The 26,512-nt window shown below is 29.9% G+C and overlaps 3 protein-coding genes across 6 annotated transcripts; 1 reads left to right on the forward strand and 2 right to left on the reverse strand.

The window, feature by feature from the left end:
* Positions 1–679: 679 nt before the first annotated feature.
* On the reverse strand, positions 680–1,775 carry LOC130445556 (60S ribosomal protein L32). The gene is made up of 4 exons (XM_056781296.1): positions 1,536–1,775; positions 1,322–1,421; positions 1,113–1,265; positions 680–870 (listed from the first exon to the last, which is right to left on the reverse strand). Exons 2-4 carry the CDS (start codon positions 1,412–1,414, stop codon positions 712–714), a joined length of 405 nt encoding a protein of 134 aa, XP_056637274.1. The 5' UTR covers positions 1,415–1,421; positions 1,536–1,775; the 3' UTR covers positions 680–711.
* A 253-nt stretch (positions 1,776–2,028) lies between these two features.
* On the forward strand, positions 2,029–8,065 carry LOC130445634 (116 kDa U5 small nuclear ribonucleoprotein component). Of its 4 annotated transcripts, none has more exons than XM_056781590.1 (14): positions 2,029–2,142; positions 2,234–2,361; positions 2,413–2,630; positions 2,680–2,948; positions 3,844–4,093; positions 4,150–4,341; positions 4,609–4,835; positions 4,888–5,027; positions 5,083–5,264; positions 5,316–5,671; positions 6,203–6,460; positions 6,514–6,853; positions 7,558–7,711; positions 7,827–8,065. In XM_056781590.1, the coding sequence occupies exons 2-14, from the start codon at positions 2,245–2,247 to the stop codon at positions 8,031–8,033; spliced, it is 2,910 nt and encodes a 969-aa protein (XP_056637568.1). In that variant the 5' UTR covers positions 2,029–2,142; positions 2,234–2,244; the 3' UTR covers positions 8,034–8,065. The 4 variants fall into 4 exon arrangements, with proteins under 4 accessions (XP_056637568.1, XP_056637397.1, XP_056637488.1 ...); XM_056781419.1 differs by having other exon boundaries at positions 2,039–2,161; XM_056781510.1 differs by having other exon boundaries at positions 2,053–2,176.
* Positions 8,066–9,966: 1,901 nt separating this feature from the next.
* LOC130445844 (proline dehydrogenase 1, mitochondrial) lies at positions 9,967–25,961 on the reverse strand. The gene is made up of 11 exons (XM_056781755.1): positions 25,539–25,961; positions 20,654–20,862; positions 18,554–18,735; positions 17,186–17,200; positions 15,341–15,405; positions 14,866–15,044; positions 14,494–14,668; positions 13,232–13,474; positions 12,891–13,176; positions 12,623–12,831; positions 9,967–12,566 (listed from the first exon to the last, which is right to left on the reverse strand). Exons 1-10 carry the CDS (start codon positions 25,851–25,853, stop codon positions 12,626–12,628), a joined length of 1,875 nt encoding a protein of 624 aa, XP_056637733.1. The 5' UTR covers positions 25,854–25,961; the 3' UTR covers positions 9,967–12,566; positions 12,623–12,625.
* Positions 25,962–26,512: the final 551 nt, after the last annotated feature.

Here is a 26,512-nt window from a genome sequence, read left to right on the forward strand (position 1 = left end):
AGACCTCGGATTTCTAAAATTATTTATAATCCACAATTTTCGTTTCTACTAAATTTTCATTGCTTGCTAGTAAGTTTTCTTATTTTTCTTCAAGATGCATTGATTTTTACCAAACTTTCATTTACTTTCTCATTTTTCGCAGTTTCCATTGCTTACCATTGATTTTGCTTCAGTTTTCTTCAATATTAATTGATTTTCTCATTTTTTTGTATTTTCGATACTGATGATTTTTCTCAATTTTCTTCAATATCCATTGATTTTCCAATTTCTTAGATGCATTCATAAAATTCCTCTCGTTTTTACTAAATTTTCATTGGTTTGTTTATCAATTTTCTTCGATATCCATTGGTTTTCATTTGCCTTATTTTTTTTTGTTTTCATTGCTTACCATTGATTTTCCATCAATTTTCTTCAATGACCATAGATTTTGCTTCAGTTTCTTGTCAATTTCCTTCATAATCCTTTGAATTTTCTTCGTTTTCCATCAATTTTCTTCAATATCCTTAGACTTTTCTTCATTAATATGATTGATGTTGATGATGTTTGATTTATCTCCAATATCCATTAATTTTCATTAGTCTTATTATCAATCCATTCAAATTGAGCAATTTCCCCAAACAAAGAATGCATTGACATTTTGTAATAAAAATTAAAAGGAAAATAAAACAAAATGCTTCTTTTTAACATTTTTTATTAAACAAAAGGCTTAATTTACTCATTTTCTTGGCTACGTAATCTAGCATGTCCATTAGTAACCCTAATACTCAATTGTTGAGCACGCTCTACAATATCTTTACGTTTCTTAGATGATACTCCATGAGCAATTTCTGCACAATATTTACGATTCTGCATCAACAGCACTTCTAATTCCTGTAAGAAAGTCAACACCTTGAATTTAAAAAGGAGTTAATGGATAATTATACATATATATATTTTTGAATATTTAAAACCTCAGTTAAGATTATCGACATATCTGCTTCAGGCGCAAATTACCAATTACATCATAGTTAAATTAACTACAAATTTACCAACAACAAACAATATTTTGTAGGAATTTAAAAAATACGACATAAAATAAAATAAATTTCAACCAAAAACGTATTTAGACTTACTTTAACATTGTGTACCAAAACTTTTCTGAAACCAGTTGGTAACATGTGCCTAGTCTTAGCGTTTGACCCATAACCAATATTTGGCATCAAATATTGTCCCTTGAAACGTCTTCTGACTCTGTTGTCGATACCCTTAGGTTTACGCCAGTTACGCTAAAAATTCAATTTCATGAGTAACTTATATTTTAAGAAAAATAAAAAATATTTACCTTGAGTTTACCATATCGGTCAGATTGATGCCTGATGAACTTTTTCGTTCTTTTTTTAATAATCGTAGGTCGGTAAACGGGTCTGATAGCCATCCTGAAACTAAAGTATAAACATCGCTGTTATTTTTTATATTTGTGAAAAAACTATTAATATAGTCCTAACAGTAATGGACAAATAAACATAATTATTGTTAGAAAAAATAGAAATACTTACGGATTGTATATGGATTAAACAGAAATTATCGTGTGCTACAATTCTACACACGATTTTTCATTCAAAAGAAAGAACACGAAAGAAATGTCAAATGTCACATTTCGTTTTGTTAACAAAATATTTCTTCTTTTTTTATTTCAATGTGTATTTGAGAAGCTTCACTCGAAATTTAATTATGATTTTGAGTTTTATAGAATAATTATCGTATCAACAGAAGTATTATCTATTTTTAACTTCAATTAAAATGAATTTAATTTAATACAAACCTGGCTTTCTATTAGTAAACATTTCTTCTTTTTTACTTCACATTTTTTGAGAATCTTCAGCAAGGTCTTTTAGAAAAATATTTTACCCGATATTTAATAATAATTTTTGTGTTTTAAAAAATAATGAACTTATCAACAAAAGTATAATCTATTTTTCAACTTTAATTAAAATGAATACTAATTTAAATAAATTCAAAACTATCTTTCTATGTATTTAATGTATCTATGGACTTTCGCATCAAAGAAGAATTACGAAAAACAAACGTTTTTTAAGGTTAACTAAGTAAAGAACGCCGATTAAAAAATTTTTATAACAATATTTGTTATATTATTATTAAGAGGTATATTAACGTCAAGGCTGTAAGAAACTTTTCAGTTACAAATATTTGAATTGAGATTTTCATCAAATATCTATAGCTATTTTTATTTTAGCTGATTAAAGAATGGATGCTGATTTATATGACGAATTTGGTAATTACATAGGTCCAGAATTGGATAGTGATGATGAAGAGGAAGAAGAACAAGAATTACTCGATGGAGATGATCAGCAAGAATACGATGTGAGTATTATAACTCAATTAAATTAATTCTTTTGATAATTATGTTTCTAGGAGGAACAAATGGAAGATGAACCACAACCAATGGCTATCGTTTTACACGAAGATAAACAATATTATCCATCAGCACTTCAAGTTTACGGACCTGACGTTGAAACTATTGTCCAAGAAGAAGATGCTCAACCATTAGATGTACCATTAGTGGAACCTGTTAAGAAGAAAAAATTTCAGTTGAAAGAGCAAGAGTTACCTGAAACTGTTTATAGCATGGAGTAAGTATTAAATCACTATTTGCATATTTTTTTGATGATTTTTTTACAGATTTCTTGCTGATATGATGGATAATACATCTCTTATAAGAAATGTTGCTCTAATTGGTCATTTGCATCATGGAAAAACCACTTTTGTAGATTGTCTCATCAAACAAACACATCCAGGTTATCAGGATAATGAAGAAAAAAATTTACGTTATACGGATATTCTTTTTACTGAACAAGAAAGGGGATGTTCCATCAAATCCATTCCAGTAACATTACTCCTTCAAGATATAAAAGATAAGAGTTATCTTATGAATATATTCGATACTCCAGGTGAGTTTATAGTTTTTTTCTTTAATTGCAAATTTACAATCTACTTCCATTGAGTAATAAGTAAATGGTATGATGTAGGTGAATGTCTTGTGACAGGTACGGATCTCTGCAAGTTTATTTTACAAAGCTTCCGGCTATTGTCTTTTTAGTCTTTACAGTGGGGAATTGAACAGAGTTGGTTATTATTGTTTGTACAGAGGTCTTTATATTTGTTTGTATTGGTTCTAATGACATCGTTGATGATTGGTATATTTATGTAATTGTGGATAATTGAATTTGATACATACCATGGAGCACCTAGCACAATTTTTACAGTTTTAGGTTGAAGTGAATGTGTTTGAAGGCTTGCTACATCCCCAGAGCTTCAGCTTTTTGGTGCATCTTATTTTGGTTGGTTTTATTTGTGTTTTCTTCTATTTTCCATTTTTTGAGCCACTATTCCACAATTGTTAAATGGTTTTGAGGATTTTCTGATTCTTGAGTTGGATTTTTATTTGATGAAATCACTGCTATATCATCTGCAAATGTTGCTCTGAGTGTCATAGGATACTAGAAGATCTGCTGAATGAATCTACACCTGAAGATGCTAGACTTTTGTACAGATTTCTGGCATTTACAGCATTTTTATGGACTTGGTTAATCATGGATTTTTTATTTTTAAATCCAAATAGTGTTTCCCTTGTAATTATGTCAAAAAGGGAAATTTTATTTCGATAATGACTTTTATCTTGATCAATCTATGAAAGTTCTTTCCAGACTAGGTTCTTCATGTGGTTGAAATATTTTTTTTAGATGATTTGCAACTTTTTGTCGTTATTTCTAATTCTAGTGGTTTTTCAGAATGAGTATTTTGTAATCAACATTTTCATTTAAAAATTTCTTCTACTATTTTTAGGTCATGTTAATTTTTCTGATGAGGTAACGGCTGCTATGAGATTGTGTGATGGTATTGTATTATTTGTTGATGCTGCTGAAGGAGTTATGTTAAATACCGAACGTCTTCTAAAACATGCAGTACAAGAGCAAATGCAAATTACAATTTGCATTAATAAAATTGATAGACTTATTTTGGAGCTAAAGTTACCTCCCCAAGATGCTTATTATAAATTAAGGCACATAGTCGAAGAAATCAATGGTTTATTAACGTAAGTAAACTAATTGAAATTTATCATTCATTATAATGAAAATTTTATAATTTCAGGTTATATTCTGATGATGCCAATCCTCATATTGTATCGCCAGTATTGGGAAATGTATGTTTCGCTAGTTCACAATACGGAATATGTTTTACTTTGAAATCATTCGCTAATGTTTATAGTTTATACTATGGGGAAGTTAATATTGAAGAATTTTCCAAGAGGTTATGGGGAGATATATATTTTAATAATAAATCGTGAGTATTTTTCAGATATATTCAGTCTACATCTAGAAATAATCCCAAATTCTCATTTTTTTGATAAAGCTTCTTCTTATTTTGCTTTATTCTTTATTTTCACTTCCTTTTTTGTTTTATTATTTCTTATTCTAATTCTAAAGCGTGTTATAATTTGTATGTTATTGTTTTATATATTTCAATTTTACCTTTTTGGAGGTGGGAAATGAACATTTTGCAACTGTTATCCTTTCAAATTTATGCTATAATGATTTTTTTGCACCACAGGAGAAAATTTACAAAAAAAGCTCCACATAATTCAGCCCAAAGAAGTTTCGTAGAATTCATTTTAGAACCACTCTATAAAATATTCGCCCAAGTTGTTGGTGACGTTGATTCTTCATTACTCGATGTACTGGACGAGTTAGGAATAAAACTAAATAAGAACGAGATGAAATTAAATATAAGACCGCTTTTGAGACTCGTTTGTCAAAAATTTTTAGGAGATTTTAACGGTAACAAACAATTTTATTTAATTCAGTTTTCTATAATAAAATGTTTTTTAAGGTTTCGTGAATATGTGTGTGGAGCACATCAATTCTCCTTTGAATAACGCGAAATTAAAAATCAATCACATTTATACAGGACCTAGTACAAGTAGAGTTTACGAAGATATGATAAATTGTGACCAAGACGGAATACTTATGGTATAAAAACAAGTAATAGTGTTTAAAAATGTCTATAAAGTGAATTATTTTCTAGGTACATAGTTCTAAAATGTACCCAACGGAAGATTGCACGTTTTTCCAAGTTTTAGGCAGAGTTATGAGTGGAACACTACATGCAGGATCAGATGTCAGAATATTAGGAGAAAATTATACGATTCAAGACGAAGAAGATTCCAGGATATTAACAATAGGAAGATTATGGATATACGAATCGAGGTAATACTAAATTTATTTATTTATTTAATTATTTATTTTTCGTTTTGTTAGGTATAAAATCGAATTGAATAGAGTACCGGCCGGTAATTGGGTATTGATCGAAGGTATCGATCAATCCATAGTAAAAACTGCGACCCTAACGGACTTATCAGCCGGGGAGGAGTTATATATATTCAGACCTCTCAAATTTAACACTCAGAGTATAATAAAAATAGCTGTTGAACCTGTGAATCCTTCAGAATTACCAAAAATGTTGGACGGTCTTAGAAAAGTTAATAAATCCTACCCTTTATTAACCACAAGGGTGGAAGAAAGTGGAGAACACGTCGTTTTAGGAACAGGGGAATTATATCTGGATTGCGTAATGCACGATTTAAGGAAAATGTATTCGGAAATAGACATCAAAGGTAAATATTTTCAGCACATTCGTATATTTTGTGATTCTGTATATTTTTTTTAGTATATAGTAACTTTTTCTCCATTTATTAGCCTTATTAGTTATTTTAACATCCATTTTTTCTTTTCCTTAGTCTATTTTCAACATATTCGTATATTTTTACTATTTCTTGATTCTATTAATCATTTTTGCGACTCTGTATCATTTTTTTAGTGTATAATAACTTTTTGACCATTTATTTACCCTCATACATATTTTAACATCTATTTCCTCATTTTCTGTCACTCTATTTTCAACATATTCTTCTATTTGTACTATTTCTTTACTCTATCCATCATTTTTGTGATTCGGTATCATTTTTCTCAGTGTATAGTTACTTTTGTACATTTATTTCCCTATTTTAACAACAATTTTCTCAGTATATTTTCAATATATTCATGTATTTTTACTATTTCTTTACTCTATCAATCACTATTAGCTATTTTAGTATCCGTTCTCTAAATTAAATAATTTTTTTTTAATTTTTCTATCTATGTTACAGTGGCTGATCCGGTGGTAGCGTTTTGCGAAACGGTCGTCGAAACCTCAAGTTTGAAATGTTTTGCAGAAACACCGAATAAAAAGAATAAAATAACAATGATAGCGGAACCATTGGAAAAAGGTCTAGCGGAAGATATAGAAACCGAAAACGTACAAATCAGTTGGAACAAGAAGAAATTGGGGGAATTTTTTCAGACGAAATACGATTGGGATTTACTAGCAGCTAGAAGTATATGGGCGTTCGGACCGGATAATACGGGTGTGTTATGAAAAATTTCAACAAATTTTGTTTGCTTATCGTAAACATTTCAGGTCCCAATATTCTAGTTGACGATACCCTACCATCGGAAGTGGACAAAGGTCTTTTGAGTTCGGTAAAAGATTCCATTGTACAAGGATTCCAATGGGGTACTAGAGAAGGACCATTATGTGAAGAACCTATTAGAAATACCAAATTTAAAATACTGGACGCAGTTATAGCTAATGAACCGTTACACAGGGGTGGTGGACAGATTATACCTACGGCAAGAAGGGTGGTTTATTCTGCGTTTCTTATGGCTACTCCTAGGTTGATGGAACCTTATTTGTTTGTTGAAGTACAAGCTCCAGCAGATTGTGTTTCCGCTGTTTATACGGTTTTGGCAAAAAGGCGGTAAGTGTATAATTATAATTATTTCAAAAAACATTACTTTCACAGCTTTTCAGGTTTTGGATGAGAATTTTGCTCCATCCTGAATTTATTTCTTTTACATTTTCCTTCAATGTCATCAGCCTTATTCAGTGTATCCTTTATCCTACAAATCATTTTCATTTTGTTTATCAATTTTTCGTTTTTTAATAAAACTGTTGAAAGTTATGGATAGGTAATCGTGATTATTAGGTTTTATATTTATAAATGAAATACACAGTGTTTAACATTCATATATTAAGTCTTTATTTTATAAGACTACGTTTTCGAGAAGCGTCCTCACGCTTGAAAGAGTCGGTTTGTACTAACTAAAAACTAATAATAAAATATTTACAATGAGATCTAAGCCTCTCCTTAAGTATCGTAAAATTACAGATGTTTTACTAAAATATATGTATTACTTCGAAAAGTAAAAGAGTCCTTTGTGTGACCCATGTGTCCGGGGTCATAAAACAGAGGTAGGACTTACTTTTCCTTTTCTAAAATATCTTTCAACTAAATGTTAAGTTTCCTTAAACATAAAATCTAAGCATAATGTTAAAATACCAAAATAAAAAATAATTTGTAAAATAGGATTCAATTTTGCTCAGAGAAATTCAACAAAAACTTTCAATGGATCACTATCAATTGACAGTTTTTAGAGTGTAATAGTTTTTTACTCGTTTCAGTGGTCACGTAACTCAAGATGCTCCCGTACCCGGTTCACCTCTCTATACTATCAAAGCTTTCATTCCTGCCATCGACAGTTTCGGATTCGAAACTGATTTGAGGACGCACACTCAAGGACAAGCTTTCTGTTTATCAGTTTTCCATCATTGGCAGGTAAATTCTTTCTTATATCTGTCAACTTTACCAGATTTTAGTGCAAAGTTTAACACCTAACTTAACTTAACCTAACTTAAATTTGTTGCCCGTTGTTCGATTTCGTTCGTTGTAGATTGTTCCTGGTGATCCATTGGATAAAACGATCGTAATTAGACCACTCGAACCCCAACCTTCAACTCACCTAGCTAGAGAATTTATGATAAAAACTCGAAGACGTAAAGGTCTCAGTCAAGATGTCTCTATCAATAAGTTCTTCGATGATCCTATGTTGTTGGAATTAGCAAGACAAGACGTCATGTTGAATTATCCACTTTTGTGAAAATTTGAAATGTAATTAAATTTTTTTATGACCCACGTGTTTTTTTTCATAGTTCCCGTGGGAGAATCTAAAAGGGGTTATATTAATACTTACCCATATCAACCCTTCAGACAAGATTTTTTTACGTTATGAGGAACATTCGTCTCACAGACAGATATGGCCCTATTTACCCCGTCTTACTAAGCCAAACCGCCTAATAGGCTTCTCAAAGAACGTGGTAACGTCAAGTGAGATACCCTAACTTACTTTTTTTGTTAATTAGCACTTTATTAATCATAAAATTACTTATTTAGTCATATTTTCATATATATCATATTTCTTAAACATTTGAACCGTGGGGTGAATTTATTGATACTCTAAAACAATAAACCAATTAAACACTAAACTACTCACTACTTTTCACTATTTATACAAAAAGAATTTCTCAATAATTCTATTTTAGAAAGTAAATAAATAAAAAGGTGTCCCTAGAAATTGTTGATATGAAAATGATATAAACAAATTGCCTCTCTAAATAACTCATAAAAGAAAGTGAACAGTCTTTCTGAGAAGTGCATATGCCAAACTTTATCATAATCGAACAGGACCGGCTTCACAGTCCATATCGCGGACGAGTTCGTAACAAAACTATGTTAGTCTCGAGAGCAATAAGAAAAGCAAAGTATGTAGTAGATTGATATAAAGTATGTTTCGTAGCACCAAATTTAGTTTAAAAATTCAGTTCAAATATAGGCCAGTTAAATTTGATGTAAAAAAAAAACAATAAGATAGTTTTGAAATAAAAATTAAAAAACAAATTTGTTGAGAATTGATCAATTGACAGCTGACCCGAACCCAACCCAACCTTGACCCTATCCAACTTCACACTATACTTTTGTTTTATATAGAGTCAAAGTTGGTAATTATGTATTCTAATGTATTCTGATTTTATTAAATTAGTAGGCGATAAGCACCTTTTGACAGTTTCATGTAATAGTGACACAAGCGAAAAGAAAGGCGAAAGAGAAACGTGCTCTGAAATTGTTATTCCGTTATTATTATTTATTTGAACGCACTTTGAAATCCTGTTCAATAAATCGAACATTGATCAAGATTGGACTCAATTTATTTGCAACTACAAACCCAAAACCCACTGTAAATTAAACAACAAAATTAGACTGCTAATTTTGAGCATTTATGAGAAGTATATGAAGACTAAAGAAATAGAACTAAAATATGAAATAAAACTATATAAATTTACATAGATAAAAAAGAAAAAAATGCAGTAAAAAAACGAGATTTGGGGAAATGTACATTAGTAGAAACAGACGGATATAACATTACATCGGCGTATTAGTGAAAACATCCGTCTACGAGACGAAAAAAGGAGATTCTTACCTGCTTAGAATGATAGGCAGCGAAGATCTGTAAACTATACCTGACAGAGGGATGTTCCGTTTGAAAGGTTAAAACAGGAGAACGTTTATTTCACATTGACCTCAGTTAAAAACCTTTTACAAGGTTTAATCGGCATTTTTTTGTTTCAAACAACAAAACATTTTTATAAAAAAATGTTCAAAACTTCTAAATTCAGAGCAACATAAGTTTTACATCGTTAAAAAGTTGTAACTTTTTTCCAATTATTGTCAAGTTTCCATTCAATTCAATCGAAAGGAAAAGACGACTCTCTTTAAGGTGATTATTAAAATTATATCTTATAAAAATTAATAAGTACTCATAAAATGCTTCTGAACAACGACAAGCATTACAATCAACTGTCAATTATGTCAAAAATAAATCTTACAGCACCGTTAATTGATGCCACAGGGCTACCAATGCTTAGAATGTAATTTTCACTAAAACACGAATAATAATTTCACTTACACATATAATTTTTATACAGTGGCTTTTATTACAGAAATTGGAAATAAAAGATTGAAGCTTTTTAATTAATATTTATTCCATTGCTATCGAATAGATACAAAACTGAAATATTTAAGCTTGAAAAGAAACAAAGGAAGCGACAACATGTTTTAAAAATCATTCGGTAAATGTTGAATAGTGACGATATTTGACGTACAGCACACTGAGATAACCAGTTCAAATTAATATACTAAGAAAAATATTTTGCTCTTTCAATAAGACCAAATATTAAGTATCAAATGTAAGAAGCCACATAACCTGAATATTTTCGTTAATTTTTATGATTTTATAAAGAAAGTAGTTTCTTTTGATTAAGTTTTAAATTTTATTCTAGTATATGCATATATTCAGTTGCATCTCTTTCTGTAAAAAATTTGGTTCGCCAGTGAACTCTCAGAATTAAGTATATGACATTGCAAGATGGAGTCGATATGTACCAATCGCCGCCATGGGTTGGTTCATTTTGTATGTTTTCAATGCTTACATTCGGGATTGAAATTATAAAAATACCGAAATTTTCCTTATTCGAGTTTCAATTTTTCTTTATCAGTAAATCACTTTTACGAGTGCAGATGAAATATTCAAGTATAGATAATCACAGTATTACTTTAAAAAAAACATGATGAAAAATTTAAATCTTTTATTCTATTTATAATTTATACACAATGTAATTACATAAAACCTAAAATATAATTTAAAGAAACTTCAACATCACAGGCTGATTAAATGTCATTTAATCAGCAAAACAAAAACTATTAATAAAACTATAGGTCGCGACGAAAAGTTTTTTTTAAATTCGAGATATTTTGGAATTCTAAAATGAATAAAACTCTACTATGGGGTGAATTAAATGGGGATAAACCAACAAAATCTATGATACAATATACTTAGTGACACAAAAACGTAAAGTTTTTGGCACATACGATGGTGGTTGTTAGGTTAGGTCATGAAGGTGATACACGATGTCGTCGTATATCAAACATTATTTTTCATCCGAATGTGTACAAAAACTGAGAATTATCTAAAATATTGAATTTAAAATTTTAAAACGACACAAAACGTCAGATCCAATAACATCTCGACATAAACACGTTGCATTTAAAATTGTGAAAATTTTACAAATAATTTAGAGTAATAAAATTCATTTAACATGAATTATAAAAACTTAAACAATTATTTTTGTTTATATTATAAAGTACTCGATGAGAGTTTTTGTTGTCTAAGTTATAATAATAGACCAGCGTAGAAGCCTTTAAAAAAAAAATAAAAATAAAAGTAGGATTGGAAAAGGAGAATATAATAAAAATGGAAGGAAACATAATTTACGGGCTATCTAAGATAAGGAAGAGGGTGAGTTTTTAAAGGTAAAAAACAGTTTATCTCGATTTCCAAAACTACAAGTCCTATGGAAAAAAAGTCAAATAGCAAAGTTGTAGGTAATAAGAAGATCTAGAACTTTTGTATTTTAAATTTCTTCGCATCTATGTAAAAAATTAGTTTTTAATTTTTATCTTTTACAAAAAACATCTTTTTTTTTGCAAAATTTGGTGAAAACTTATTTTCTTATGTCTCAAATATACTGTAATTCACGTTATTTTGACATAATATCGAAAAAGTACCCTAATTTTCGAACGGGAATTCTCCCGTCAAAATATCAGCTTTTTTTAAAAATCATTGATATTTTGGTTCGTTGAAATCTCTACTTCCTAATGGTGTAAGCAAATATCATCACCATCGTAAGTTATCCCAGAAAAGGCAAAAAAACGAAAAATATAATTTTCCAGATTCTCAAATGACATCAAAGTTTGTGAGGTTGAGAATGAAGTTCTTTGTTTTGTAAACTATGACGTCAGAGTTCAATGTTTAATGGCTTTAATTTATCAAAAATATAAATCCATTTTTCATATTTTTTGACCTAAAACTGGCCTATAAAATTACTTTTCCTATTATTATTATTAGTCAATATTCATATTATACATCAATTTTTTTTAGTTATTAGGTATTCTGTGAATTTTTATTTCATTATTTTCAACGAATTAAAACATATAATTATCATCATTAAATTATTTAAGAACCAATCAAAATGCAATGTGGATATGGTGATTTTTCTTTTCTTCTATTGGTAGCACTGGCGCCAAACGTCAACTTTTATGTTGCCATCATTCGGTGACATTTTGTTATAAAACAATAAACAAGTAATTGAAAATTAATATGTAAATGAAATTAAGTTGATGGTGAATGAATTAATTATGAAAATGAAATTTTTATCATTGAATCGATTTAGAAAAGGTATGTATCATCATTATATGTTATTAGATCAAATAATTTCGTTATTTTAATATTTCATTTACTCAATATACATAAATATTATTTGACAATTTCGAGTCTTGAGTTTTATCATTTTCGAATATTAAACTGAAATATTTATGGAAATACACTCAGATGTACAATAAATAAGTCGATTTTTTTTAGAAATATATTTTTTTCTTGTTATAAATTCAAATAATCTCAATAAATCTGTCTCGTGCAGATAATTTCTTTGCTAGATAACTACTTATCTACAAAGATACGTCGTCAAACAATGTTGTCACTTATTTTCGATAAATTTCAAACTAAAATTGTAGTTGTAACCTAAAAAATTTTATTTAATATATTCTATTTTATCTAGATGGACGTTATTCACTTACATGTTATATGGGGACGTAATTTCCTTTCGGTGTGTACCAAAACTGCCCTCTAGATAATCGCCTGAAAATTTCGCTGGCCAACAATCTTTTTTCCTTCTCAATTTTTTTTAAAACGCCCTTATTTTCGTGAGCCCTTCTAGATAGATATGGTAATACTTCTTTTACAGGTCCGTACGGGATGTATTTGTAAGTCGAATACCCTGATTGGCCTATTAAAATAAATATTGATTAATTTATGTTCATTAAAAATATTTATGATAAATTTCACCTAACGGGAACGTAATATTATCACACATAGCAAATAACTGTCCGAAACAGATCACTTTATCCAACGGTTCAATTCCGTTCTCTTCCATTTTTTTTATAGCGAATCTAACGGTGTCTTCGTTATGGGAAGCTACCATAATGGCGATTTTTTTATCCTCCCCTTTCGTTTTGAATGCCTTTATCCTCCTTAGACATTCCGATAGGGTATTGTGATACATTTCGGTAGTCGCTTCGTAACTGGGGTTAGTTGGATCGGGGTAACCCATTGCTGCTGCTCTGGCACGTTCCTAACACAAATAATTATAAGTTTTCGTTGTAAAGTTTATTTGTTTTATTTATTACTTGGTCTAAATAAGCTCCTCTTACTAATTTAGCTCCGAAATAGAAATCTTGTCTTTTAGCTTGTTCCAAATCCGTGGAAACTTCGTCGAATGCGTTTTTTAAGTAGCATTGATAGGTATTAAATACAATCGCTTTTTGTTTGTTATATCTTCTCATGAATTCCAACGTGAGTCGCGTAATGGCGGGTTGAAAATAGGTTTGTTCTGCGTCTACCATTATTCTAACATCCATTTCCTGTGCTGCCTGTTAATATGGTTATTGCAAAAAAAAACTTCATTAATACCTAATATAAAAATATGATGCGATAAGCAACCTCGTCCTAATTACAGCGTGCCACTAGGTTATATTTTTCACTAAAAATACAAAAAAAATGAATGTAACAAAGTGGCAACACTGTGAGAGTTAGTTAATATATTAATTAAAGGCGTAACAGGGTAAGAAATAAAAAAAGTATCCAAATTAATAACGAATGTAAAAAAAACGCTGTAAAAGTATAGCCGTTTTTTAGTTTCTCGTTATTTCAAATTACAACATATTTGTGATAAAGGAAACAAGATGGCAACGCTGTAAATGTTATTCCGTTTCTTAGTTTCTCGTTATTTCAAATTTCAACAGATGTGCCGTTTCAACAGATTTGTGACAAATGTAACAAAGTGGCAATATTGTAAAAGTTCGTTGAAGTCATTTCTTAGCTTCTATTCTCGTCGCAAATTATGAAATTTATCGCTTTTCTCAGTTTGCACTTGACAAAATGTTTCTTCAAATATTATTTAAAAAAAATTAAAATAACTTGTTAATTGTTATAGACAGGTGCTTGTAGATCGCAAAACAAACTAAACTTGAAACATTAATAGAAACATAAATTATTTTCGTATATTATGAATTTCAACGCTTTTTCCAATTTGCACCATACAAAATATTTTATATTGGTTCGTTACGAACTTTGATTCAATAAGTTTCTCGCTCGCTCCGGCCCTGTTGCAGAGTCTAGATTCAACGTCGCCGGCGCAATAGACGAGTGTTAGCAAAGAACTTAATAAGACTAAAAAGAAGACCAAGTGGTAGCCGAGAAAACGTTGTTATGTTATGTCGAACTATGCTAAAGTAAAATAAACAATCATATACATATATATATATATATATATATATATATATATATATATATATATATATATATATATATATATATATATATACATCAGTTTTTAAAAAATTGATTTCGATCTAAAATGTGATTAATAATATAACCTAACCTAACTAACCTTAACGATTGTGTTGAACCTTCTAACCATATTTCTGAACATTTCTTCTTCTTTTGCCGATAACTGAGTAATCAATCTAATCATTCTACCGGATTTCAAGTCCGGTACTCTGAACGTCGCACTTAATTCTTGGTTGTCGTCTATTATACCCGACCAAGGAAACAAGTGGAGCACACTTGAAGGTAACAAAAAAAAAACATCACTTAGAAATATTAAACACCAAATTATCTTTTTATCGTATTCATTCAGTTCAAGAACAAGGATGTAGGTGATGAAATAGAAGAAGAATGAATGTTATTGTCAAAGTGGAGAGTGGAAATAAATAAGCCAGGTACTTCTGGGACCATTTTCGTATAACCAAATGCAACTCACCCATGTTTATCGGAAGTGACTTGCGTGAGAAATTTTTTCAGAGATTCTTTATCTTGAATTTTTTCGAATTTATTTTCTAGATCTTCAACTTTCAAATGATGGGATAAAACGTTTCCTTCGCCTCCCACAATTTCGGTCATGTACTGCCTAGCTCTCATAATTACTTCAGACAGTTGAAGCTGCAATAAATACACGCATTGCATATAATTCTAGTTCAACTTCCGTCAAAAATTATAATCAAATTCACTTTTTGTTTGTTTTTTTTTGTTTAATGAAAAACCCTGTATATTACTCGATGATGTTATCAATCTATTAGCAGTACGATTAATTTTAACACGATTTATGATATATAAATATTAATATGATAATTTTAAGCGTGTAACATAACCTTCAAATTCGAGATTGAAGCGGGAAATGTATCATTACATGATTTAGTTGATTTGTACTACAATTACATGTAATGAATGGCACTTACTAATAGTTGAGGTCTGCCTAAAGCTGTAAATTTAACCGCTGCTAGTCCTGCTCCTCTAGAAGGGCCTGTACATTAAAAACTAAATTAAAATTAAATCCGATGATTATTTTCATAAATTCATAAAAAAAACTTATCGATTATCCCAAATAATGTTTACTGAACAACATCACAAGATGGCGTTTGTTATTGTTACGTGGAACATAACGAAATGAATATTTTTGTATATAATTGGTAGGTATGATAATGGCATTATTACATCTGGAGATAATTGAAAAATTTCAATTTAATCTTTTAAAAACCACCACTAAGACATGCAACATCGCAAAAGTATCAAAATTGATTGAAATATTAAAATCGTTATTATTTGTGACAACGTAATTGAGGTTAAGATTTGTAATGGTAGGTAAACACGAAAAATGAAGTGGATTTTACGTTTATTATATAGATAAATATTTTTAATTTAACAAAATAGAATTACCGTAATTCAAATGGCTCATAATCGCCTTAAAAAACCGTATTTACGATTATTATAACATTAGAATCTAATTTGGAAATATTGCAACAAATGATAGGTTAATTATTATAATTTTATTAAAAAAATATCAAATTGAAACAAATTCATGATATGTATTGCTAGTTCCGAAATACGTCGTTTACTACCTATAAAATAATATTGATCTTAGAAAACCATAAATCGTACAAATTAAACAGGATCGTACTTAGAAAATAAATTTATTTTGCCATTTTGTCGAATTTCCGGATAGTGTAAAAATACTACATTTTAATTAATTGAAATAGTAAAACTCTAAATATAGAAACGAAAATTACATGAAAATAATTATAGTAAGTAATTTTTTATAAAGATTTTTTAAAATATTTTCTTGAGAATAATTTTTAAATATAACGTTCGTATCCTTTTGTATCCCAAAAGGGTTCCCGTCTAACTATAATCGAAATAGCGACCTAATAACAAATGTCTAATCATTTTGATGCTTTGACGACATCTGGTTTATCCACTACTAACTACTAGTATTACGAATGACGTGTAGCTTGGTCTTGGTAGCCGTCAAAGATGGAGCTCCCATTTGCTGACGAAATTCAACAAATGGTAACGTGTGGAAGTGCCCCCCGTGATTACCATTTTTTCTTTGAATTAAAGAAACTCTTGAAGTCTAAGTTTTACGAACATGTATTGTTAATTGTCAATAAACATGTTTTTGTTGGGAATATTATTTTGTGGATTAACCTCGTATTTATTGATGACGAAATATTTCGGAATTAACTCTATACCACATTATTTTTTTATATCGGTAATCTGGATACGGTTCTGTCTAGTAGATACATCATTGCAGACAGTTTATTTAGTAGTTCTAGTCCTAGCCAACTTTTTTTGGTACTATGATGCAAAAGAGCTTCATTATACAGATCGATACGAAATTTATGTGAACAAAAAACGTTTAAGTTAAAAATTATCTGAATGATACAACAATCTGATGCACTATTTCTAAATAGCAGGTGTTAGCAGTTGACAATAATACTTCATTTATGCCAGCTACGATGTTTGTGAGTTTATATAGTTAGAAGCGTATAAAGAAAAGTTACTTGCATTATTAAAATAGCCCTTCTATATTTATCTACGTTTCAATGGCAGCAAATGAATAAAATATAAATTGTCGAATTTGGTAACCTTGAAAAACGATAACAAATAATCTACATTTGTAAAATTCGGATAGAATTATAGAGTGAGTAAATATTTAATTTGTATAATGTATATTTGAGTTTAAATTTATAGCTGAATGAACCAGACTTGACAATTCATAATAAGCTTAAAATTTTTTTACATACCTGAGTGTTGAAAATCTATAAAAAATTAAATAAGAATTAATAAAATATCAATGATGGAAAAATTGATATTTTTAATAATGTTTTTTTCATTTTGTTCATTTTTTTCGGTGCATTTTAAATGAAAATGAGACCTAAGTTTAAAAATGAAAATTTCAATACTTTTTTCACCCATAAAAGATCGAAATAACCATAAATTTGTAAACCCGATTTGTATCTGAAAACTGTAATTACAAATTTTTTTCGAAGAATTTCGAATTTTTTTCGAAAAGATCATGCAAAAATGAACAATTTGAAAAAAAAAACAATCAAAGATAATTCAAACTATTTTTATTATAAAATATTTTCTTCAAATTGATAAAAAACTGAAAAATAACATTCTCACTAACCTAACCTAATTTTTTCCATTTTGTTCATTTTTTAAAACAAAAAAGACCTAAATTTTAAAAATAGAAATTTTAACACTTTTTTAACCCATAAAAAATCCAAATAACCATAAAATCCTCGTTTTGTCACTAAAAACTGTTTTTTTCGAAGAATATCGTTTTTTTTTTCGGAAAGAACATGCAAAAACGAAAATTTTTTTTCCATTTTGGTCATTTTTTAAGATAAAAAAGAGGCCTAAATAAAAAAATAAAGTCAACATTTATTTGGTTAATAAGAATATTAAAAATCATATGATTAATCGTATTATTACTTTTATTAACAAGAAACAGAAATTTTTATACACTAAATAAATAATTTTGAAGTATCGTGGAGAGGGAATTCTAACCTATCATAACCTAAAAAATAGTGGACACCATTTCCAAATAACAACCTAAATGTTTGTGGATCAAAGGTCTATCTGCACGTTCTACTTCGGTGGATAGCAAGTTTCAAAATATTTTTATGTGCCTCCAAGTGTCAGCTGTTAATAAATTAGAATTTTGAATTAGAGTCTACGTAAGAAAGAACATTTCGTTGAGGCATATTTACGCTAAATCGAGTTCCCTTTGTTTGAAGGAGTTTTGGGGTCAGAAGCGGGCGAAATTAGCAAAAAAAGCACAAAGAGCAAGTTAATCCGTGTTTCGACAGTAAAACATGAACAATAATAAAATCTTAGAGTACGGGTCCTCAATTTTCAGTTCAAAAATTTGTTTAGAATTAAACAGAAATTCTATGAAAATAATTATCAACTTGGAACCAATGTCTTTTGGTATGAACTACATGTGCCCGTCGGCTTAGTCCGGCTCTGACCCCCATCTACTGCCAGGTGTTTGAATACAGATAAAATACCGGCAAATAATTTAACCTTGAGATGTCAGCTTGGATTAAGACACTAAATAATGAATAAAAAAATATAGATATGAATTAAATCTTGTTGGAGCTTACCTGCTACAGTTTCTAGACATTTCAAAAAAATTTCCATATTTTTCTCACATTGAGCTTCATTGAGATAGAAGTACGTCCTCGCTGATTGTACTTTGTATCTTCTGTCCGCGAACGTCTTATCTACGTGGTATTGTTTTAGAGGTCCTTCGACTTTTTCGTCTCCAGCTTCAGGTACAGAAGCTCTATATCAAAATGAGTTTTCCGTGAGAATATGATCATCAGTTTAAAAATAGATGTTTCCTCCTATTTTTATAAGTCGTGTTATTGACACACAGATGGCGCGGCCCTTGTCAAATCCATATGACGTTTATTAAGTACCAAATTTTAAAAGACCAAGTGGAAAATTTCATGACATTTTGATTAGTCAGAAAAAAGTGACAGCCATTTAAGTCAAGCTACTTTTGTTATTTTCAAAACCATGGATTCAAAACAAAAAAAAATCGAATTATGAGATATTGATACTAGAATTAGTCATTTTGTTCTAACCGTGTTTGGACAAGATGGCGTATCTTCTTATCTCGCAAGAATCGTGATATTGGAGACAGATTGATTAAAAACCCCAAATATTCAATTCACAACATTATAAATATCAGACATCGTCCAGTCTGAATCTTAGTATTTGAACTATTTAACCAAATTTTGATTCTCGCTGTATATGAACTATTTCATTGCCACATTTACCTTGACCTTGACCAAATATTTTTTTAAAATGTTTAATTTTCTCGCGAGAAATATTTGAAAGTGTAAAAATTTAATTACCAATTTTTTCTTCCATTAATATTTTATTTATAATAGCTTCGTTCGCGAGATAATTTGGACACATTCAAAATGTATTGTGAATATATTCTGCATGTGTCAAATACGCATGCTTTGTTAAGAATATGTTCTGAAGATGCATACCTCCACGAACGATTTAAAACTAGCTAGGAGAATAACATTTATATAAATTGGAAGGTTTATTCTTGATATTTGTAAGTATAAAGTCAACTATAACGTTTTTTAAATACAATTACGTAGAAAACCATATAAGTTAGAGGTTATTTCGTGGTAAATATCTCAAAAAGAATGATTGCACATGCGCCAGATTAAAAGTGGTGCTCCACGAACACAGAATTTTAAATCCTGTTTTATTAGCACGCGAACGCACAATTTCAAACTGTGCATGAATCTGGTGACAGAACACGTTCAGGATATTTACAACGAACAAAGCTAATTCTATTTCAATAACGTTTTTGTTTATCTGTCAACATCTCTAGGAAATCCGTTGTGGTTTATTTTAAAAATTATAATAAAGCTTTTACTGATTACGATAAACTAAATTGAGAAAGTTAACGTCTAGTTTTTTGCCCAACATTATTCTACATTTCTTATACATATTAAGCATTGCACAGGAGCGGGTCTAGGGTAAATTAAACTGAGAACCATAACGTCAAATTTCTTATAAAAATTGTTGCACAGAGGCGGATCCAGGGTAAGATAAACTGAGAAAGTTAATGTCAAGCTTTTTGTTAAACTGTATTTTACACTTTTTTATATAAAGCATTGCACAGGGCCGGATATTTTACATTTTTTTATATAAAGCATTACACAGGGGCGGATCCAGGGTAAACTGATCTGAGAAAGTTAACGTCAAGTTTTTTGCTTAACATTATTTGACATTTCTTATATAAAGCATTGCACAGAGGCGGATCTAGGATGAATTAAATTTGGCATTTTATATATGGAGAATTGCACAGGGGCGGATCTACGGTAAACTAAACTGAAAAACATAACGTCAAATTTTTGTCCAACTTTGACATTTCTTATATAAACCAGTGTACAGGGGTGGCTCAAGGTAAATTTAAGTGTAGTTAACGTAAGTAAGGACAATATGCCGATTAAACAAAATCAATATGATGGAGGTATTGGCGAGCACTTGGACTATATTTTTGTTTTATTCACAATTAACATCGTGCGATATGATTAGACCGTCGTTTATAAAAGTTATGGCACAGGGGGTGAATCCAAGGTTAACATCATGGTTTTGCGGATAAATCACCCTTTATGAAAAGCAGTGCACAAGTACAGGGATAAACTAGAAATTATTTGGAGCTCACTTACGCTACTTCACGTTTTTCTGCTTCTTCTTGTGACAAATCTTCTTCAACCGAATAATCAAGTATCGGTTTAACTCCAAACGACCTTAACCTTTCCAAGGTTGGTTTAATTCTCATCTGGTCTTCCCCGGCAACGAAATGCCCATAAAACGTTAATTTCATCAAAAAAACGAACAATCTTTCGCCTAATATTTTTTCCGCAAGTTTCATTAACTGGAAATAAGGAAAATTTGATTAACAATAAGACGAAAATAAAGATTTCAGACAGTGAAATCCCTCTCGTTTTTATTCCAAATATACATTAGATGCTTAAAAATAGACGTAATTACCCCAAAACTAATGATGTCTATCTACTATAAGGATTCATCTTCAATACATATATTTAGATTTTTTTACAGGGCGTCCATAGCAGTTCTGGACCTCATATAGTAAAAAAATTGTATTATAGCAGAGCTGTTTTGAATAATGTCTCAGCTTTGACGTACTAAAGCAGTTGGGTCAAAAAATTATCGAAAAAAGTGGTATTAAAATCAGCTATTTCTTCATGACAATGTTCCAGTCCCCACTACTTCGCTTTCCAACGCTATTATAAACGAATGCGACTTCAAAGTGATTAAACACCCACCATATAGCCCTGATCTGGCACCGTTCGATTATTTTTTGTTCGAAAAGCCGAAAGCCAGGTTAAGGGGTAGAAAATTTAACAGCTACGATAAAATTAAACATTTTGAATGGAAAATTATCAGTTTTTTCATTTATGATCTTTTTTTCTATGTTAGACTAAGAACCACGTATCTGTGTTCTGAATGCTTTTTATATGACCCCTCAGACACGTCCAGGGACCTCTTTGAGGTCGCGACCCACTGATTAAGAACTCTTGATCTAGAACATTCGAAATCATTCAATTACATTCCAGATTGTTTTAGATGATGAAATTTCCAGGCTTGATAGCTTTAACTCGATCTAGAATACTTGAAAATTTTTCATTGCATTCCAGAACGATTTGTATTGTTGATCTATTTTCCGCCCAGGAAAAAATTGATCTAAATAGCGTGCTTTTGAAAATAAAATTGACATTTTCAATTTCTAGAATACTCTAGAACATTCGAAACCATTCAATTATTTTTTTATGATCTTTCTTTCTATTTTACGCTAAGAATTCATAGATCGCACTATGTATAATCTACAATCAAAATGTGGCTAATTTTTGATCTCCAATATTTATTTTATATGAAATTTGAAGGAGACCAGAAAACTACACGAGGTAAGTTTTTTTGAAAACATCTGAAATTTTTCATCACCCTCACCACTGAGAAAATCTTTTTTTTTTTTCATTAAAATATTATTATGTATTCAATTGTTACTTAAAAAAATACACAGTATATTTAATGACGTAAATTCACGTACGAGACTAACCTCCAATTTAATTTTATATATAGGCGACATCGTCATCAGATAACGCGTAGTATTCAATAAAAATAATTCACTAACAGGGATAATAGATAAAAATGATTTAGCTTAAAACAATAGACAATTATATAAAAGGTGTCTATAAAAGTATTTCAAGTCTATAGATAATTTGATATTAGTATCAATTAAGCTGTAGATATCGCTGGCGATGACGATGATGCTACCAATATATTGCAAAAAATTAAGTTAATGTTTCAATACGCTATTTAAGTATTGTTAAGAAAAATGTACTCATGAAATCTGTCAACAAAAAATTTTTTATATGGAAAACAATTAAAGAAACCGAATATTACACTACCGGTCAAAAGTAACAAATTTCTTTTTCATATTGTCGAACAAAGTTGTTAAAAACCAAAAATAATAGTATATAAATATACGAGGGTATATTTATATTTTGTCGGCGAGTACGACAAGTTAAAACTGGTTGATTATCATTCATTAACTGTTAATTATTTTTTTCGGTGTTTATGACTGTAGTTGAGTCCAAGTTAATACCGCGGGATTCGAGAACGTTCTGTGGTGTATACTTTTCAAACCAAGACATATTTTTGTGAAGTTCGTATACGATTTGTTGACGGTCTCGTAAATTCAGACTTGTAATTTTTAAAATGGGTAAAACTAAAGAATTATCGGTTGAAATTCCTGTATTAAAGGCTAGTATGAGCAAAAATTAGAAATACCTCGACATATAGTAGACTACAACGTGAAAATTATGGAACCACGAGTCACAGAACCAGAGATGGCAGCTCATATCATCAAATTTACTTCTAAAGTGAAAAGGAGATTGATTGAAACTGGCCTTTTTGTAAGGATGACAGTATAGAGACCTCCTTTAAGACGTTGAAATAAAAGAAAAAGAATGGGGAGAGTTTTATGGAGTATGGGTCAAAGTTTGAATAATGTGTAAAGGAAGAACGGATGTTAGGACTATGATTCAAGGCTGAGGTGATGGTTTGATGATGTTTTTGCGGAAGGGCACCTGGAGACATGGGAAAAAGCGAAGGGATTTTGAAAAAAGAAGGCTGTATAAAAAAATTATAGGAAAATTTAGGACGTTCCGGCAGAAAATTTATCCTCCAGCATGAAAATGATCCCAAGCATCCTAATAATAATAATAAAGTAACATTCTATTGAGAAGTTATTTTTACGTCGAACTTCCCTCGTATATTTATGATAAACGACTTAATTCAATTAAAATCTGCGTCATTCTGCATTCTCTTAAAATTGACTTTGATATAATTAACCTAGCAAAGTATTTTATAATATTTATAATACCTATCATAAAGTGTCACTAAAGTATATTTATTTTTTATCCAGCCATATTTCAATTACGCAAATTTTAATTTTATAACATTTATTCAGTTATTTCTATTCATCTAAATGAGAGCATCTACATAAATCGATTGAAAGAATATTTCGAAATAACTTGTAGAGTAGACCCCGTATGTATACTCAGTTTTTCATAATTTATCATATTAACCCTACAACACAATAAATTATAAATTAAAAGCCCGAGGTATATTTTTTTCTTAATCTATTCTTTATTATTAATATTAGTATTACGTAAAATGGCCGATCGTCTGTCGTTGATGACTTTCAACAGATAAAAACCAATCAGATTCGTTAGCGTTTGTCATGTGATTTGCCATAATTTCGTTAAAAAATACCGGATTACAAACAAAACCATTAAAATATCACGGAAACGAAAAGCAGTACACACGTCAAAAAAAATTATAAAATTTTTAGGTTAACAGCAACAACGTCAAGTTTATGAATAGGGTGTAGAATAGACAACCGAAGCGTGACGTCACGGCCGTCATATTGTTATCGTTCACTTTCCAAAATTTGTGAAGTAGTGTATGTTCTTTAAAGTTATTTGAAAAGTGTTTATTTAACTGTTGTATAAGATGGTAATGTGTTTTGTGCAAAATTTATTAAATAAAATACGAAAAAATCACTAATCATATTATACGATCGTCAATGGAGTTAAAACTTTGTTTGGAAAGTGATCCCTGACCTGCGCTAACAATGGCGGTGTGTGACGTCAACACTCCTGTAGTCTATTTGCTAGGAACGTCAAACGTCACTCGCGGATGACAACGGAAAACTGGAAGTCTAGTTTATGAATAGACCTAAATCATATCGTATGAAAATTATTCAACTGAAAACCATAAAAAAACCTTGGGAATTGGAATTATTTACTGACGATATAATCTATCTCGCCAATTGTGGGTTTTAGTAATTATAGAGTAAGATTGTTTAAAAAATAAATTATTAATATAGGTAAAATGTTTTTCATTGTAAAAATAAGGAGACTAAAATAGATATTGAAATGAAAAATGGACACCCTGTGATTTTTTTCTGTGGGGCCTTCTCTGTACTGCAATTTTTTTTCTAATCCCTTTAGTAATTTTCTTCTAATAAATACATTTTAACGCCGCGTTTTCTTCTCTTAAAGCAATTTTTTGCATGACTTGAGCCCAACTCTGTATGAGATCAATTGTCAGAAAAAAAACTTTGAGACTCTACGTTCTATTTAGAATTGAAGCGGCTCTAATTAAGCTCGTTTGACACTGTATTTTGTAGATCAGAAATTTCATTAGAATTTATTTGCAGTTTAACACATGTTTTTGTAGCGTCTACTATTGATCTCCATTTTATTGTCATTTCCAATAACGTACTTTGTGTATCTTGTACCAGGTCTTTCCATCCACTTTCTAATCTTCCTTGTAGTCTTTTCTACAATCTGTAATTTGCCTGTTAGTTTTCCATTACAACTTCTATATTTAACCATCCAATCAAAATAATGTTTTGTAACCAAAATTTCCAACACTTTAATATTTAAAGCTGTTTAAAACTTTCATTTCTTCTATTTTTTTGTAATTTTTGTAAATAATTAAAAATATTTTTCTTTGCACTCGTATATATATATATATATATATATATATATATATATATATATATAAACATATTGAATTAACCTGGTATAACATACATGATAATTATCGAAAGTATTATAGACGTTGAATTAAAATGGCGGGAACTATTATTTACTTTGTAAATGATGAATGCATTTAATTTTTTATGACTTTATAAAAACAATATATTAAGTCCTGATGTCTATTTGACTTTTGTAAAGTGCACGTCACTGGTTTACAACTTGTGATGTTGCTAAAATCGATTGAAGGTTAATTCTAGTTCCATTGCCAACCCAACATCAACATACTAGACGTATCCGAAAGGAATTCCGTCTGTTGGTATTAATTTTTATTATATAATGAACTTTAGTTTATGGGTTCAAATTAGTAAAAGTACAGTTATTATAATTTATGATTATTGGATACTGTTTTTGTAAATGCCGCCGTTAATTGACAGCCTAAATACTTCACGAAACTATTTTGAATGAAATGTCCTCTTACCTTCATATTATTGTCAACCAAATATTCGATAGAACATAAGGCATATACCAGATATGCCCTAATAAGTTCCCAATTTGTTTTACTTTTAAAAGCCGCTTTTGGGTCAGAAAAAGTAATATCCAAGACATCTCGCTGAGGGGTTTCCACTGCGTTTGTTGCATTTTCCACTAAAGTACCACTAGCAGTAGTCGATTTCAACGCGATTTGGTATAAATTTAAATTTTTAAGTTTACCCGAATTCGTTTGAAAGGAATCGTAGACTAATCCGTATTTTTTATAAACACTGTATCTAACTATCGAACGGAGAAAAGCCATTACACGTCGAATGCGGTTTTATTGATAATCGTTGCGTTAATTACGAATCGGTATTATTTTTTTTTAATTTTTACGATCACCTTACCTTACAAATGGTTTCGGCGAACTGTAAGATTGCCTAACGTTTACTATTTTTATGGTAGACGCGCGCATCTATTGAGGAGTGAAGGACCACTGCACCTGTTCGACAAAAATAATCTATGATAGTCTAGTCGTTATATCATATAGAAGTCCCATTGAAAGTAACCTGTTTGGAACAAACTAGAGATTTTTGGAACGTAGTTACAAACATTTAATTTATTGATAACTATGATTTTTTTTGTATAGTCTATATCGCATAAATGTTATAATAGTAGTGTGAAATCTCAGATAATTTCAACTCATTTTATTCTACATCCCATTTAATTTTACTCAAACCAGATGCATTGAGATATTTACCTTCCTCCTTACCGGTACAACACCAACTTTTTTATGGAATTAACTCAGTTTAACGTATAGATTATTTAGGTAACGTGATTTGAAACGTCGCGTCTTCCATATTTTCATAATGTCCATAAAATTTTTTATTTCGTTTGTATATAGGGAATTATTTTTGGTGCTTTTTCCATTGATAATATCTTAGGTCAAAAAAATGAACATTAAACACCGATAATAATTTC

This window comes from Diorhabda sublineata, chromosome 1 (assembly GCF_026230105.1).
Source record: "Diorhabda sublineata isolate icDioSubl1.1 chromosome 1, icDioSubl1.1, whole genome shotgun sequence".
Classification (NCBI taxonomy): Eukaryota; Metazoa; Arthropoda; class Insecta; order Coleoptera; family Chrysomelidae; genus Diorhabda; species Diorhabda sublineata.